The following is a 16,959-nucleotide window of genomic DNA, read 5'->3' on the forward strand; positions in this document are numbered from 1 at the left end:
TCATGAGAAACATTTTATACACTGAAAAAAGTTAAGTTCTTTGTTGTGGAGAAACAAAAAGCATTTCAATTCTGAAGACTACTAAATGAAGTATGTTATTTTCAAAGAACAATGTTCTGGATACATTTGAAGCTTTTGTATTGACTGTCAGTGTTACTGGAGACTTGATGCCACAAGTTGGAGAAAACCTCTTCAGGTCTCGTTGGCTTTGCCTGATCTCTTTTCCTGTATGTAATCCCCAGGGCATAACATGGTGTTTACTGGGTTTTATGTCTTGCTATGTACATATGTTTTCCCAGAAAATAATTGGACAGAAACATAATTTATGATGGAGAATATTGATGAATTTGTTCCAGTCACAAGGTCTTCATGTTTCCTACTCAGCTTTTCCACGTTACTGCTTCTTGCTGCATTAAAGAATGGCATCAGAATTCCTTTGAGCATAAAAATAAATTTAAATTTTCATATCCAACCACTTGAAGAAAATAAGAAATAATCTCAAAATTAACAGAAGAAGTTAAATACAATTGCAGACATTTGAGCTTTTTTTTGCTTTTATTTTTCTTATTCAGAGGACTATGTAATGCATTTCTGTGGCAGTTTTTATTTTGCTACCTGTGATGGATGACCTGGTACTAATAATCACATTTTTAGTTTTCTATTTTATGTGTGTGTGTATAAAAAGAAATATTTGCTCTATGTACTTTTAAATTTCAGTCAATACATTGCATCTTCAGTGGCACTCATCATATGTATCCATTTGGTGCCTGTTTTAAAGGCACCATTTAGGAAAGACTCAGGTGAATTCTGTTCTGTGTGTGGATGACAGTGTTCATTGCATTGGATTCTTAGAGCAAAGCCTGCTGTGGGCAAAATGATCCAAAAATCTTTCTTAACTCAGGAGAGAGCATGAGGAAACTGTCCAGTGGCAAGGATAGCAGAAAGTTATTTGCAGGGATGGTGGATATGGCTCTCACTACTCAACCAGTCTTCTGTAGATGCTGTATCCTGTGTTTCCTGCCATGGGTGGCCCAGATGGAAGGGATGAAATGGAAAGCTTAATTCAGTTGTTTTTACAAGGCACAGGAATTTGGGGAGCAGGACATTTATGTGTAGCAATAGCCCAGTGTTGTGATATCTGAGCATTGTTTGCCCGTATTTAGGATGAGAGGAAAAAAAAATCCTGTGGTCTCAGACTCTTTCATATTTTCTAGTTAAGTGTGCATTGGAAGTGCCAACAAATAATATTGCCTTAGGACTATGGATTTGTTTGGATTCCTTTGGGTGCCAGTTTTTGTACAACAAAATATACCTCTTCACATAGACTCAGGAACCAGAATAAACCAGCTCTGCTCTGTGTTGCTGTGGGTAAACTTGTCCCTGAGAACAAGTTCAGGTATCTCTGCACTGTACTGAGGTCAAGCTGGGGGTGTAGCTGTAAAACAGGGAAGGCACAAAAAACCTGTCAGAAATGTGATGTGCCAATCACCATAAAACTGAGGAAGGAGCTGGAGGCTTCTTTCTAAAAATTCCTCACTGAGAAAATGCCCTCCTTTTGTGGCCACAGACTCCTGCAAGATCACACATCCTGTCTCTTATTTCAAGATTCTTGTCAAGAACACTATGAAGAACGAGTAGATCACATAATTCTGTACTTTTTATACCATGTTTATTTAAATTAAATAAAACTTGTAATTCAATAAACATTGTCCTGTGCTTTTATTTTATTGCCATAGAAGTTACCTAAAGCAAGGAAAAGAGGTTTTTGGCTTAGTATAAAAGGAAGACATCACTTTTTGAAAGACAGAGTTGGGAGATTGTCTAGACAATGAATCTTCCAGTAAATAGATATTATTGTATCTATGCACAGTTCTTAATCTTTTCTCTGTCCTCAAATTGTTGTCAAATGTGTTAAAAACAACGTTAGAAACTTGAGTAAATCACCATTTTCTTTTCTTTTTCAGCTACTGTGCCAGGATTTCTCTGTACAGGTACAGAACCAGTCAGCCTCAAAATTCTGAGAAGAGTTTCCCATATGGAATTCTTCTTCATTTCCTTTCTGAAATACTCAGGTATGGTTTGTGTATTGCTTGTCATCAGAACCTGAGTAATTACCTCATTTTGTTGTCTTCACTGAAAACATTTGGTGTACAACAGCTGGTTCAAATTTGATTTCAAAAATGTTACAAGCAGCAGGTGTATACACATAAAAAGTTATAAAGCTATAGACTTCTCCACATTACAATAGAAATTTAATCTTTTAATGCTTTACATTTAAAAAGCTTTACATTTCATGATAGTATTTTTCTCATAAATGGTATCTTTTTCTTAGGTATAAAAAGAAAAACAAAATAAACCATAAGACTTCCACCTTAGCATAGCAGGAATTAGTAATAAATGCAGATAATACATAAGGATTTTAATATCCATACCCTCACTCTGTTTCTCTCCCCTTAGCATTTCCTTTATCTCACATTTTGTATGTTTCTTTGAGGAATTAATTCCATGGATCACCTCATTTTAAAAAGTGTTGGTTATTGGGGGTTTGGGTTTATAAAGTAGAAATGCTTTAATTTTTTTAGTACAATGTGACTTTGGGATGAGCATCTTTCTGTATGATGCTGGATATGTTTTATAGCCAGTAACCCATTTGTAAGATATTATTTTATATAGTGTGAACTACCAAATGAGATAAAAATATTTATTCTTTACACCTCTAGTAAACTCTTAAAAAAAGTAAACCATCATAATTAGCATTATGACAGTATATTTAATCTTAAAAGTGCTCACCAGTGTTAGTTAAATTACAGTTTTAAATTAGATTCTGTGTTTATTTAGTTATTCCAGAGATTACAACTGAATGACACTCTATTTCAGAGAAGAAATCCACTTTTAGTATGGAAAATGTGTAATAAGCTCTTAGGAAGCTTTTGGATCTAGGACTGAGCATCTGATGTGTTTTGCAGTGAGTTTCATTTTTAGTGTTTTTACAAAAGCTTGCTTCTTTTCATAATAGGCAGCTTCATTAATAAATGTTGGATAAACTGTGCAGTCCCCTTTATATGCAATTACTTCTCCAGCAAGAGTCAAAAACAGAGGATCACCGTTGTTCAGTGGCTGCCAGTCTTGGTCCTTAGAGAAAGAAAATAAATAGAATATGTTTACTTTCAAGTTTTTGTATATTTCCTGTGCTCTCTGAGTTTAGGCTCCATAATTATATTCTCTGGAGTTTATGGCAAAAGGTTTTTTTTTAAAGAATTCCTTTTAATTTGCAGTATGTAGTGTCAGGTTTCTGGCCCTTGTTTTCAGGCTTGTACAGAATCCCCTGATATAGGTGAACTAAAAAGAAACTGCAGATGCACACAATTAAAATTAATTTAAGAATTAAAAATGAGATGACTATTGAAAGTATGAATATTTTTCTTTTAGTTTTTAGGTTTAACAGTGATGTTATTAAAATGTACCACAATGTAGTAGAAAGAACATAGGAATACTTGTAAAATGTCACACATAGAAACTGTTTTAGAATTTACCTGCAGTTTAGGGTGAATTATAGCAATAACTTCATCATTCTTATTCCTGGGATAATCTACTTTCTCCATGATTTTAAAAACCTCAATTGTACAGGGTGGAAATTCCTTTCCTAGAAAGAATAAATGTCATTTAATGCCAGAATGAACAACTGCCTGTTAAAAAGAACAATGCATTATTTATTCTCTTTAGAATGGCTTAAATCATTAGGTTGTACCTCATCAAAGTTTGCACCCTAGTGATTGGCTCATTTATCATGAAAATGCCCAGCTCCTGCTTTGCTTGTCCCCTTGAAACCAAGTTGCAGAAAGTTTGTCCAGTCGTGTGCTGTGGCATGTGAAGCCCAGCTCTAAATTTGGTGCTAAAATGTGACTTTTGGTTTTATACTTTAAAAGATGGATTTTGTAGGTAAAGAACCCAATGAAAAGCCTGTGTTTGCTCGTGCTGCACAACACAGGATGGTACTGGTGCTATTTAATGCTCACCATTCCAGCACAGTAATGGAGTTTCTGACATGCACAAGTATATTCTTTTCCCTCTTTTTTTACCCAAAAAAAGCCCACTCAAACTTTACTCTAAAAGAAGGCCACATTCTGTCATTGCTTACTCTACCTTCATTAAAAAGTTGCACAAAATCAAGGCCGTGTTTGATAATCTTTCTCATTTTGTCCAAAATATCAGCTCTAAGAACACCTTGTGGCTGGGGACCCACCTCCACACCTGTTTGCAGATGAAGGAGATCATTATTACAACCATAATATACCACATGCTTAGGTTACACATCAAAGATAGGTATCTGTTTTGACCTGGCTTATGCTTGTGAGGAATGGCAAAGTAGAAAAATGTGATTTATTTAGTTTTTTTTTTTTTTAAGGCAAGCAGAAAATTTAGTCTCAGTTTAAATAACCATATGTACATTTTTGAGAGTGCTACTAGGCTAAGAGGAAGTGTCACTCTAGAGATTTGTTTCTTGTATTATTTTTTTTTCATCCTATCTTTCCATGCATTTGTTTAATATGAAAAGCAATCTAATAAGTTTTTTCTAGATTTATAATTCCATAAATAAGAAAGTTAACCACTAACATGCAGAACATCATTTCCCCCTTCCTTGATCACATCTTCTCTTTTCCTCTTCTTGGCTAACAAACCAGTGTTTCAGCCAAGGCTTATTTAGAGGATGTTGGACTTGATGATCTCTGAGATCCCTTCCAACCCAGCCAATTCTATGATTCTAAACATTTATTTTCAGAAGCTGTTGCTTCTTCCTTCTCCTCATAGATGATAAATATTTTCTGCAAACACTGGGTTAACTCTTCAGAAGAAATAATTTTATGTCAAACATACCATGAAACAAAAAGCTACTGGTGATCAAGGCACTGTATGTAACAAAGAACAGGTCTGGAAACAGGCATATATTAAAATATTTGATGATGAATTAAAATAATCTTTAGTTTTCATATTTACCAACAGGATGTTTTGCTACAGATCGAGTTGTTGCATATTTCAAGCTAGGATGTTCAATCAGCAAAACAGGACAGTGTTCTGGAGCCAAAGCATTCTGTGGAGATTGTTTAAAAATTTCTTTGTTATGCAAATATTTTTCAATGTTGTGCCACAAAAGATTACTGATGCAGAAGTGATTTACACAATGTCTTCAATATGTTGCCTTTATTTCTTGGCCCTCCAAGAAGTAGGGCATCTTTAGAAAACATACAAAGCTGTATTTGTTGTCTCCTTTCCATTAACTCATGCCAGACATGCTCCACTGAGCTTTGCTGTCTCCTAATGAAACTGAACACAGTTGGAGTCTTAAACTGTTAACAGGAAGAAAAAACTCTACTTGTCAGAGTTCAAAAACTTAGAATACTGTAAAGCAGATTTCAAGTATTTGTTTTGTGTTAGGTTTGATTCTCTTATGGGGACACAGATTCTTAATTAAGCTTTATTTTAACCTTTTTCTATTTACATAGAAATCTGTTTCAGGTCTCTCTCCTGCTTCCTGCCTACCCTTGCTCTTCATGTAATTTTAGTCATAAGCTTTCTAAATCTTCAAGTATTTTATAAACATTTAAATGGGATGTATGTGATAAGAAAAATATAGTGCTGTTTCTATAGAAAAAATAATTTAAATTCCATACCATTGACCAAATCCTGATTTCATCAGTCATTGTCTAGGTTACTGGTACTTCAAACCAGCACTTGTGCAAACCTCACTCTACCAGTACTTGTCAGGTTCAGAAGAAGCAAAATCAGCTTCCAAAGATATCACTATTGCTGTAAGTACTGATGAAGGGAGTGTTTGTCATTACCTAGTTCCATTATTCTTCTTGTGTCTTTCTTTCATAAAATTAATGTTTAACTATTTAGCATGGGAGACAAATTTATCCAAGTTACTGACAGATCAGTGTGAAATCAAATTAAATTACATTCATTTTCATAGATGTTATTCTGAGCATTCCTCTTTATCCATCCATCTTAATACTCTTTTAATACATTAAGATTATGATGAGTTGACATCTGAATCACCTAATATTATAATCAAATTATTAATTATCTCTGATTAAAAGAAAAACCATCCTATAAGTGATTAAATATTTTAAGCAGTTTTGCAGAATAAAAAATAGTATCTTTAAAGAAACTACAAAATATAGTAATACAACATTCAGACTAATAATCTATTTTAATAGCTCATTTAAATGACTTTTACCTTGATATAATGAACCATTTGAATTGTAAAGTCATCCCTGGAGTTTTCAAGTATAAGGGTACCACCCATGTTAGAAGTGGTGTTGTGAAGGTCAAAAATTAGGTCATAGGCATCATCACTGCCTTTTGGACCAAATATCTGATTGATTTCCTGAGCCCTTCTCACTTCATATGGAATATCTTCCACCTCTGTCCTGCTGTTAATATCAGTACAAAGAAATTAGTAAACTCATTCCATGCTTTACAGTCAACAAAATATGTATACCTTTTCTTTTTATTTCAATAATTGAGTTGAAATCACCTATTTAATTACCAAAATGATAAAACTTGATGAAGCTGTGCTTGAAAAAAACAAGTATGATTGTTAAACAGGTCTTACTATTATATATCTTGTGGACAAGTGTGGTAAGAAATGTAATTTTTTCTGATGTTAGCTGCAGACTATTTACTCCTCATATCTCTTTACATCTTAAAATTCTCTCCTGTGCAGAAAGCTAACTGAATATTTATCAAGAACTTAAATCACTTCCAAGAGTGGACCTACCTCCCACAGAAGCTGCTATTCAGCTCTTGGTCCAGGCCCTTCTACCTTGGGCATCACTCACCAGCTCTTTAGTAACTTGCTTTGTTTCTTGTCTTCTCGTATTCTGATCAGACTTTTGCTGCCTTAAATCTGTTCCTCTGAAGTTTTAATACTTAAAGGGGCTGAGGGAAGGCCCAAGATCAGCTCCCTGGCTGTATAAGGGCACTGTGGGGAAGCTGCAATATGGCAAAGATGCCTTAAATATTAACATATTGTAGAGAGATGTTGGAGGTTCAGGTTTGTTCTGCATAGACAGCAGAACTGGTTTTGATGACCAGCTTGGGACACTACCTAAGTACAACCTAAACAAACCCAACATCTTTTGTGTTAAATTCAGTTTTCTTTCTCAGTGCAGCTCAAGATTTGTGATATTTCAATTGTGAATGAAAAAACTGGTGTTAAGTTGCATAATGGAAGTCTTGTGAAATACTAGCAAAATTCCTTTTTAACTGCATGGAAATGTAAGCATCAGAAAAGGTTGCTGAGGAAAATTATGGGATCACCACTGCTGGAGTATCAGGAATGTCAGGGCATCATCTATTAGAAATGTCTGATCTGGTGGGAAGTGAGGTGGGTTGGAATTTGTACATGAGCTCCTCATGCTCCTTTTTCTGTTTTTATGATTCCATCTATCACATAATCTATCTTTCTATTCTCTAGTTATATCTTTGAAATCCAAGATTTCTTCACATAAGACTGTTAATATTTGGTTTGAAGCAAATGAGACTTAGACCATTCATTTCAGTAGTATCAGGACTTCACTCTTATTTTATAAAATCATTTCTAACATTGAAGAACCTGCATGGAAAGAGATTGGGTGAAGGTATTTCAAAAAGGCAGTAGTTGTAATAGAAGTGGCAACTTAATAGGATATACTGAGGAACAGTTTAAAAACAAAGGCAACCTGCAGGTGTCTTAAGTTGCTATTTTTTCAAGTGTCATGTTCAAAGCAGCTGAAAACAAACAAAACCACTTTTTTTTTTTTTTTTATGTTTGTCCTAAGGAAGCAAATAAAAGAATGGCCTCAACACTTACATGTTAAAAAGTCTGCTTATCTGTCTATAATAATAAACAACAAGATTCTAAGATGAAAAGCTAGATGAAAAGACATGCAGGGGGAGGATCACCATGTTTACAAAAATCTGGGATGTTTCTTTCTGTGGTATTTATCTTTTCCTTTCTGAAACATAACTGCCTGCTTAGCATGCAGCTATAGCAAGCATAAGAATATTTACTCAGCAAAGTACCTCTCTGGGATAGATGTCTCAAAAGTAGAGAAATGTAAAATGTCATTAAAAAGATGAAATCCATTACTATTTTGCAGCAATTATAGGTTGTATTTATTCTAAAATAATGAGTCATTTAAATTACTGAGACTTTCTATTTTGCCACAGAATACATAATTGTTAACTTTGCTAATTTCAAGTTTTAATATTTTACTGTAACTAACTGAAATTAAACACACTTCCCTGATTTCTAGGCTATTCTTTCAGATACTCAAATATCTACCTTGAAATTGCTTTTATCTGCTATCTTCCTGCAGGTATAATTGTATTCAGAAGAGCTCCAAAGATGAATTGCACAGGAAGAGGTGAGAAATAATGACTTTGCAACTCAGAACAACACCACTTAAGTTTACATAAATACAGCTAATCTGATACTAGCTTAAAATGCTGATTTTAAGTTTGTATTGGTTTGAGGCTCATTCTGCTAGCAATCATTTTCAAATGAATCTGTTAACACTCAGGCAATTTGTTCTTTTTTTGGGTTAAAGGTCAGTAATTTCAGTTATGTGACTGCACAGTTAAAATAGTAGTGGAACTTGTGTTAACATTTTAATCTGGTAAGGGAGCTCCTTACGATTTAAAAAAAACAGAAAAGTAAAACAACAGAAAGTAGAACTCTTCTTACCCAAGATTATCAGGGTCAAAAACACGGTTCAGATCACAGTCAATATATCTAGTACACTTCTTCACAGCTCTTGGGTTGGTAAGAAATGGTTTCACTTCCACTCCTGTTCTTTGAATCTCAGCTCCATTCTCTTGCCAGTGCTTGACCAAAAATACCCCTGACAACTCATTGCCATGAGTTCCCCCGAAGACAGCAACACGTCTTACTGGAGGTTTAGCCACAACAGAAGAGGAAGTCATGCTTTTCAGCAGCTCTAAGAATTGCTGAAAGCAAAACAGAAAATAAAAATAAATCTTTTGTTTCAAAAAAAAAAAAAAAAGAAAAAAATAAAGATAATTATTTTTACTCTTTTAAGTAGGAAATTCTCTAAGCCTGTTTAAGGTCAGATGTGAATGAAAATGAATTAACATTTCTCAAGCAGTTCTAGAGTCCCGTTGGGAGGTGGGGAGTTGCTAAGCTGACACTCCTCCCTCCTGGGAGCCCTCCCCTTCACTGACCATACTTAGTAATATCTCCAAGTCTGTTAATGGAACTGTTGCACAGTTCAAAAGTTAACCTCCCCAGGCATTCCCTACTAATGTATGATATTATATAGGTAAATCCTGTAATAATTACATTTACTTAAAATGTAAAATTTAATAATGCACTTCAATATTTGGCTTTTTTTGCATTGTGAAGTAGGTGTAACAAGTACACTCATGTATGTTTGAAGTTAGCTCTGCAGTATACAAAGGCAGAATGATTTAAAATGAGTAAACCAGCAAACTATGAATCATGTCTTGGCTCAACACATAATGTTGAAACATCAAGTACTTTCATCTAAAAAAAAAAATCAAGAACAGCTGAGTTCCTCAAAGCATGTTTTTGCTTGTATGACCCTTTTTTGTTTTATACTAGCTTAAGAACAGTGATTAGAGACAATATTAGCTGAAATTAATGTGCAATTTATTAATTTATTCACCACTGAATTACCTAGTAGTCCTGGCTCTAGTTCTGCCTTGAGATCTGCTAACCCAGAACTGTAATACATTGATGGAACTTTGCCAGTGACAACCCTTCAAACTTCTGCAATCTCTTAATAAAAAGGAAACAGAGACCACAATGGGACAACAGAACTATTTCCATTTCTGAAAGGATTCAGATAGGCTTCTGAAGGGAAACTGCAGCCAAAGAGCAGCCATTGTGAGGATCAAAACATTTAGAATAAACGGTAGTAACAGTGGAAACTAAACTTTACTGATGTGAATGAAAGAAGTATTTGCAACTAGTATCTGATATGGGATATAAATATAAAACATGTTGCTTTGTAAGGGAATAATACCTGTTTATTGAACAATTTTATTAAGATTATACTCTACCTGGGAGAGTCTTTATAACCCAAGCTGATAGATTGTGGGACTACAAAAAGACAACTAAACATAGGACTTCTCTAGACAAGTTCTGCCGGGAATATATTTCCTACACAAGTTGCTCTTTACCTTTCATCTTACGCATACAAATTTGCTGAACCTCAGAGTGAGTTAATACAGAGAAGGCTGTTTACTTAAACACTCAACTGTATTACTGCTGTACTTCGGAGCTGTCAGAGAGTTAATCACAGCAAGTAACTTATTAAACAAAGCAGTGAAGTTGTAGTTCACAGCACTGGACAGTCTGTTCTGTCCTTTGACCCGATCTCTTCAGCGATGGTGCCAAAATGGCTATTTACAAGCTGTCTGAAAAAATGACTCACACTCTGAATCTTGGTTTGTGGAATTCAACCATCACAGCCTTCTAGAGAGCAAACCTGCAGTGCTCGTAGGTATAGTGGATCTTTTACTGCCAGTGTCACTCTAATGGTTTTAATTCCTTGCAAAACACAATGAAATATAGAACATTTGTGCACTTACCTCATTGAACATGCAAGAAGTTTGTCTCCTAAGAAAAGCTTTCTTAGGACAGACACAGTGTATTTCCAAACATGAGTTTAGGAACTAAAGCCACAGAGACTTCTTTTATGCCCTTAGAGCAACTTCCAAACAGCTTTTAACTCCTGGTCTCCCAGGACATTACCAGCACCTGCAAAGTTGTGGCATAAGTGCAAATATGGGAAAAGCTTTCACTCTTCTGAATAAAGCAACCAGAACAATCCCTTATGCCTGTGCTTTGCCCCTATTTATATTTTGAAAAATTATGTAGGATTCTGTTTAGTTAAGAATTCAGATTGGTTTTATTTACTATATACAGATAGCTGGTAGTGCATCTAAAAGCTTAGGTGTGCCATATGCTGAAAAGCATGCAATAAGAAAATATAAATGAAGCCTGGCTATGAAAGTTACAAAAGTGTGTGTATGTATCCATAACAATATATACAATGTGTAAGGTGGTGTGCCAAGAATTTAAGACACAATGAAGAAAAAGGATTGCAAAGGAAGGACAAGCTCCAGTTGGGCTCAGCAGTAAGATTTTACACAGGAACCAGTCAGGGATCACACGGTTGAGAACAGCATGTGTAAAACCCGGGCCAGAGACTGAAGAGAAAAACACTGTTGAAGAATGTGGGTTTTATTTATATATGTGGGTTTTATTTATATTCATGTTTGTGTTCACACACTTGTGGATATCCAGCTCCTATGCCCGAATTATCAAAGTTTAACTAAGACACCACATAGGCCACCACCACAGGTAGGACGATAGTCTTCTGTAAGGTTTACTCAATTAATTTAAATCCCCTTGCCTGGGACAGAGCCCACAACCCCGGCCAGTGCCCTGCAGCCCCTCTGGGTGCCGGTGTCCCGCAGGGGGCGCCATCAGCCCCTTCCCGCCCTTTCCTCGCTACCTCAGGCGAGTGACGGTTTTGTCCGTTATTTTTGGCGGGCTTCACCTCAGCGCTGCGCTGTAGCCGGCGGCCGGGGCTGCTGCTGTGTGAAGCACTTCGGAGGCTGAACTGGTATTTCTTGTTCTCCATCATTAGCTTACTTTTCTCTACAGCTTTAGCTCTGTGTTCTGGGTGCCTGTCTTCAAGAGGAGACAGCAAGACAAAAATCCTGTGCGGTACCAAGGCTGGTTTCATCAACTGTCAGGTTTATGGGGTTTTATTTTACAAGTATGGCACCTACTGATGGCCGTTAGGCGTCCTAGTGCTAGTAATACAGTTGAAATCGTATAACAGCAATGATCTAGGAGCTGCTGTAGTGTTGTGACACGTGTAACTGATATAGTTCATAGAAATAAAGGTTGAATTGATCTGTTAGTCTAGCTGCAGTAGATATTTGTGCTTAATTCTCATCAGCATGTTTAACAGCTGCATATGGTTAACTGCCAAATAAAAATAAATGTAGAGGTAATTTTTTTTTATTATTATTTATATGCACAAGTATGTGCTATTGCTTAAATGCCACTAAAAGTAGAATGCACCATTAACTTAAAGAATAGCAGCTAATGCTATGGTTTCCTCAATGTATACAGCAATATATAGATATTTACTATAGAACAGATTAATCAGAAAGCAAATACGGGAAACGACCCAATATGCTAACATAGATCTTTTCGTATTTTAATATTTGATGGATAATAATGTTTTTTTATGTGAAATATTTTAGATATGAGGAAATGGTCTAATTTGGATTGTGTTTACCACATAAATTTGCTTACTTTGTCTGCTTATCTAACTTCCACACAGCAAAATTGCAGCAATTAATACATTGGTGCCTATTAAGATACAGCAAAGAAATGAAAAGGAGTCTGGCTGACACACCAGTGCGCAGCACAGCAGGTACAATCCACTCTTCTATGCTTCACCCCCATACCACATTATGTGTTTTTTAATAATACCTTTATATATTTATACACACATGCATATATATGCATATTTATGGAAGTATTCAGTCCTAAACCCACAGTTCCTGAGTGGACTTGCATATGTTATCTGTTTTACTGTGGCAAAGGGCAATTTTGAATGAAGTCAGGGGGCTGGTCCCTAGGGGAAAGTTTAATTCATGGAATTATGTGCAGGACAGAGGGCTGAGAATATAAATTCTTTGAGGCAATGGCTGGCCTTTGGTGTATTTATGAAATATACCTCCTGTGGGTGATGTAAAATAATTGTGAAGTATTTTTATTTATATATTTTTACTGTAGATCATATATCCTTTTGGCCTTGGTATAGTAGTATTATTTGAATTTTAGGTTGTCTGCCTGTACCTCTGTTCAATCAGAAGAAAAGAACTAGACAGCCCCTTACTTCAAATCCTCTTAAAAGTGAGCCAGGTACCAGTTCTGGGACTCATACTTATGAATTTTCTCCCACATCATTTGGTAAATATATATATGTCTTTTTAAATGGCTGTTAATTAAAATAAATCTTAACTTTATGATTGTATTATATTCAATTAGAGATTGTCTTTGTCAAGAACTATATGCATCCTTTATTTTTATCTCTGAAAAGTTCATTATGTAAAAAATGTCCTCCAGGAAATTTCTTTCTCCTCTATTCAATTGAGCTTTTTATACTTTGTGCCTGGAGGGAGTTTGACTCTTTGTATTTTAGAGAATGAAGTAGAACTGGCATTTAAATAGAGTCTCTTGAAACTCTGACCTTTTGTTTTCAGCTGATTTCAATCTACATTCAAGTCCTGTGTTACAAGAAGAAACATTTATAAGATGTCTTTCTTGTAACACAGAGAACTTCTATTCCTCAAATCCTCCTTGGAAAGAATGATGCAGAATTCTGCCTTTAGTATTTTCTTTGTTTTACTTATAACAACGTAAAAAAGATTATTTATAAACAAGTAAAAGTCTCTGTGCTGTTGTCTGGAACAACCGTTGACTAGAGAAGTCACCTATTTGTTAGAGGTTGCCTTATAGATATAGGTATCACAGGGTCACATTCTCATATCGTTTTCCCTTCTCCTTCTTGTGTGGGACTGTGGACACTCCAGCAGATAAAGAGTAGGAGCCCTAAGCAGACCTATTACCTTTCAATCTTTTCAGTTTGTATCCATATTAAGTCCTTTGTCTTTTGACAATTAGGCTGGGGAACTACAAGCCCAGAAGTGGATGAACTAGAGGAAGCAGCAAACAATAGGTATGTAAAAGCTGATTATTTGTTGCTTAGTGATTTTCATTTGTGTGCTAAGTGTTTCACAAACTATGACCCACTTGTCTGTCTTATAATAGAGCTGCTGCTATGTCACTGATACTTTAAACTTATCTTTAAAGCCGAACAGATCATATGGCTCCTTCCCTGATGAAGCCACCAAATGCATCAAAGTCCAATTTAGCAAATGCTGGAAAAACCTTTTATGCTTTCAGGTTGGTGAAGTCTTTAGTTTTTTATTATCCTTCTCTTCCTCCTGGTTCTTTCCAATGGCAAAAAGATAGGGAATATTTCAAAAAACTGCCTTCAAAGGCAAAAAGGAATGGAGGGGAAAATTTCTGAGCTGCCCTATTAAAATAAATGGTATTAGAAATAATAAGGTCAGCACTAGATTTTGTAAAATTATTTCTTCAATGATGATGGTAGAAGAATTCAGAAATATCAATATCTAATAAATTTTACTTTAGGAATCTGGAAAAGATGTGAATCTTAGATCATGAAGAGTCCTTTACACAGAGCAGGACAATAATTAAGCTCTGAAGGCCTATTGAATTCAGCTAGAGTTAAGCACAAGTGTGACCACTGTGCTATATATATATGGATAAATTTAAGTATATACTCAAGTGTTTTAAGCCTGAATATTTAACAGCTGTTTCTCAAGCTAAACCCACAACACACAGATTGCTTTTCTATACTTTAATTACAGATCTGAGTATTCAGAATAGACACTGTAACACTTAACTGTGTCTTATCTTGTACTGCAGGGCAGAAGGGAAGGCTCCCATTACTAAAGTTTGGAACAGAAATGAGTATACTCCTTTAACTAAAACAGCAGATTCAAGATCTGACAGTGGAAGTATTCAGAAGTTTGAGAGCCTTTCAAATAATCTGAAAACTGTCCAGCTGCAGAAAAACCCTGATAACCGAACTTCATCTCAGCATATCAAAACAGAAGCCAGGCAAACATCTAAAGGACAGTGGCCAGTGAAACCTAACACTGTTTCAAAAAGTCTGCAGGATCACAGTCTGCCATTCAAGTTTAATCCCAATATTCAGCAAAATAAAATGAATGAAAACCAGATTGATGATGTTCCAGAAAACAAAAGTCAGGTAAATTTTTAAAGAATAATAATGGGATGATACAATGAACTAAAATAAATTTCATCAGTCTGTAGTGCCTTAGTAAACCCTTCAGTTTCTAAAAATTTGGAACTCAGAATGATCATATAAATTGGCAGGGAGTTGTTTGTGAAGTCTGAACAAATATGGTAATTTAATGTAAATATTTGGTATTTATAATTATAAATATTATATATAAAAATGTCTTTGTGCCTTTTAAACTTGTGTGAATCTGTATCTCTAACTGGAGTTTTCCTGTTCCTCTGAAAGCAAGCTTCATCATTTCAATTAAAACTTAAAGAAAAAAGGAGTTCTTTGCGAATCATATCTGCAGTGATTGAAAGTATGAGGCACTGGAGTCAGTATGCTTATAAAACTCCACTGTTATTCGAAGTTTTAGGTAAGCATAGTAGATGTAACTGATAATAATGGTAGGACAAAAGGCAAGAGAAAATGTCAACTGTAGGAACAACAGCTGAAATACTTTAAAATACAAAATACTGGCATGAAATTTTACTGCCAGAAGATATTCAGCTGTCAAATGTGACTGAACTAAAAAATTAATAATACAGTTACCCTCCATCTTTCTGTCCTGTTTCTTTTCTTTCCTTGATTTTAAATGTGTTATAATACATTTTTCTATTAAAGAGGAAATATGAAATTATTCCAAGTCGATTTGCATATGAAGATCAATAAATCTTAAAGATAATTGAGTTGTGTTCCACTTAACAAGGGAGCAGCCAGTTTGCAGTGGTGTTTATGAAGCCACACTTGGTCACTTCCAGTTTTCACAGAAAGCTGATGCTGGCTTGATGTACCGTAGTGCTTTTGTGTAGTAAATGCTGTTATGGTGTCTCTGTATATCATCCTTAGAGCTGCTCTGATCTTTACATCATGTTTTATTTTTGCTCAACCTTACAGGCACACTTGATTCTGCAGTCACAACTGGAGCATACGGGGGAAAGAATTTTCTTCTGAGAGATGGAAAGGAGAGCCTGCCTTGTGTGTTTTATGAAATTGTAAGTATTCCTGTGCTGTCCCTTTTATGAAGCCAATAGGATGTTGTTCTGATAAGCCAGGAGATTGCTGTGTAAAAGGAAAGCTGGATGCTTACACCAGGTTGTTCCCAACCCACCCTAGGCTCAGTCACTATTAAGGCATCAGATTTTTATTTCAGAAAAAAGGGTGGGACTTTTAGTTCAGCTTCTAAACAGTTGATTTTAGCAAAAAAGATGATGTAAATTCCTTCTACATTTGAGGTAGCCTTCAAAAATCCACTAATATCTAACAACTGGACATTTGGAAAGCCTTTATCTTAGCAAAGTGTGTAATTTTTTGTTTATCATGCTTTTGATGAAGGACCGGGAGCTTCCAAGACTAATTAGAGGTCAAGTGCACAGGTGCATGGGCAACTATGATGCAAAAAGGAACATTTTCAAGTGCTTCTCTGTAAGACCAGCAACTCTGCAAGAACAAAACACTTTCCAAGAATTTGTTAGAATTGCAGATGTTGAGATGGCAGCATATGTAAAAACACTTAATGAAATTTAAAAGTCAAAATGGTTGCCCACAACTGATTTTCAGTAGTCATTACCCATAAAGGCAAAACATTTACCAACAATAATACTGAAAATCTGATTAAATAATTGAAAGTATCACTATGCTGTTATGCAGTGAATGTTAGTAATATCCAGTTTCCACTAGTACATTTCATAGTTGATCTTTCCCAGTTAAATATGCAATTACAGGGTTTTGTTATAGAGTAAATTAGATTTTACTGGAGAAATTCTGAATTAAAACATTGAAGTTTTGCAGTAGTGCAAGTGTCTGAGAAGACCATTTACTAATTCAGGTTGCCATTGCTTTTCATTATGTTGATTTTATAGAAATTCCTTCAGTGCCTGTTTCAAAATGCTTACTCTAGTCTTCTTTTGAGGAGACTTTGGTCACATTTGGTCAATATTTGGTTAATGTAACAAACATCAGCAAAGTTCTGTTTGGCTCTGCATATTGCATTAAAGCTCTTTGGTAT

General features: G+C 35.3%; 2 protein-coding genes across 3 annotated transcripts; one reads left to right on the plus strand and one right to left on the minus strand.

Moving 5' to 3' along the window:
• Positions 1-1,704: 1,704 nt before the first annotated feature.
• Positions 1,705-9,120, minus strand: ASPA (aspartoacylase). Of its 2 annotated transcripts, XM_008495104.2 has the most exons (6): positions 8,732-9,120; positions 6,239-6,434; positions 4,996-5,089; positions 4,144-4,251; positions 3,534-3,643; positions 1,705-3,132 (listed from the first exon to the last, which is right to left on the minus strand). In XM_008495104.2, exons 1-6 carry the CDS (start codon positions 8,968-8,970, stop codon positions 2,920-2,922), a joined length of 960 nt encoding a protein of 319 aa, XP_008493326.1. In that variant the 5' UTR covers positions 8,971-9,120; the 3' UTR covers positions 1,705-2,919. The 2 variants fall into 2 exon arrangements, with proteins under 2 accessions (XP_008493326.1, XP_030318422.1); XM_030462562.1 differs by lacking the exon at positions 4,144-4,251 and having other exon boundaries at positions 8,732-9,058.
• A 3,322-nt stretch (positions 9,121-12,442) lies between these two features.
• On the plus strand, positions 12,443-16,478 carry SPATA22 (spermatogenesis associated 22). Its single transcript, XM_030462688.1, has 8 exons — positions 12,443-12,485; positions 12,899-13,027; positions 13,742-13,796; positions 13,931-14,027; positions 14,586-14,918; positions 15,198-15,327; positions 15,849-15,946; positions 16,287-16,478. Exons 1-8 carry the CDS (start codon positions 12,443-12,445, stop codon positions 16,476-16,478), a joined length of 1,077 nt encoding a protein of 358 aa, XP_030318548.1.
• The last annotated feature ends 481 nt before the right edge of the window (positions 16,479-16,959 follow it).

This window comes from Calypte anna, chromosome 19, assembly GCF_003957555.1.
Source record: "Calypte anna isolate BGI_N300 chromosome 19, bCalAnn1_v1.p, whole genome shotgun sequence".
NCBI classification, from domain to species: domain Eukaryota; kingdom Metazoa; phylum Chordata; class Aves; order Apodiformes; family Trochilidae; genus Calypte; species Calypte anna.

Bases quoted from the DNA above. Each gene is read 5' to 3' on its own strand.
- SPATA22 (XM_030462688.1), top strand. From the start codon at position 12,443: ATGAAAAGGAGTCTGGCTGACACACCAGTGCGCAGCACAGCAG. The intron at 12,486-12,898 runs GTACAATCCACT...TTTGAATTTTAG, and splicing joins ACCAGTGCGCAGCACAGCAG to GTTGTCTGCCTGTACCTCTG. The intron at 15,328-15,848 runs GTAAGCATAGTA...TCAACCTTACAG, and splicing joins ACTGTTATTCGAAGTTTTAG to GCACACTTGATTCTGCAGTC.
- ASPA (XM_008495104.2), bottom strand. From the start codon at position 8,970: ATGACTTCCTCTTCTGTTGTGGCTAAACCTCCAGTAAGACGTGTTGCT. The intron at 5,090-6,238 runs GTAAAAGTCATT...CAATCTCCACAG, and splicing joins AAATGGTTCATTATATCAAG to AATGCTTTGGCTCCAGAACA. The intron at 3,644-4,143 runs GTAGAGTAAGCA...TATTCTTTCTAG, and splicing joins TGTGCAACTTTTTAATGAAG to GAAAGGAATTTCCACCCTGT.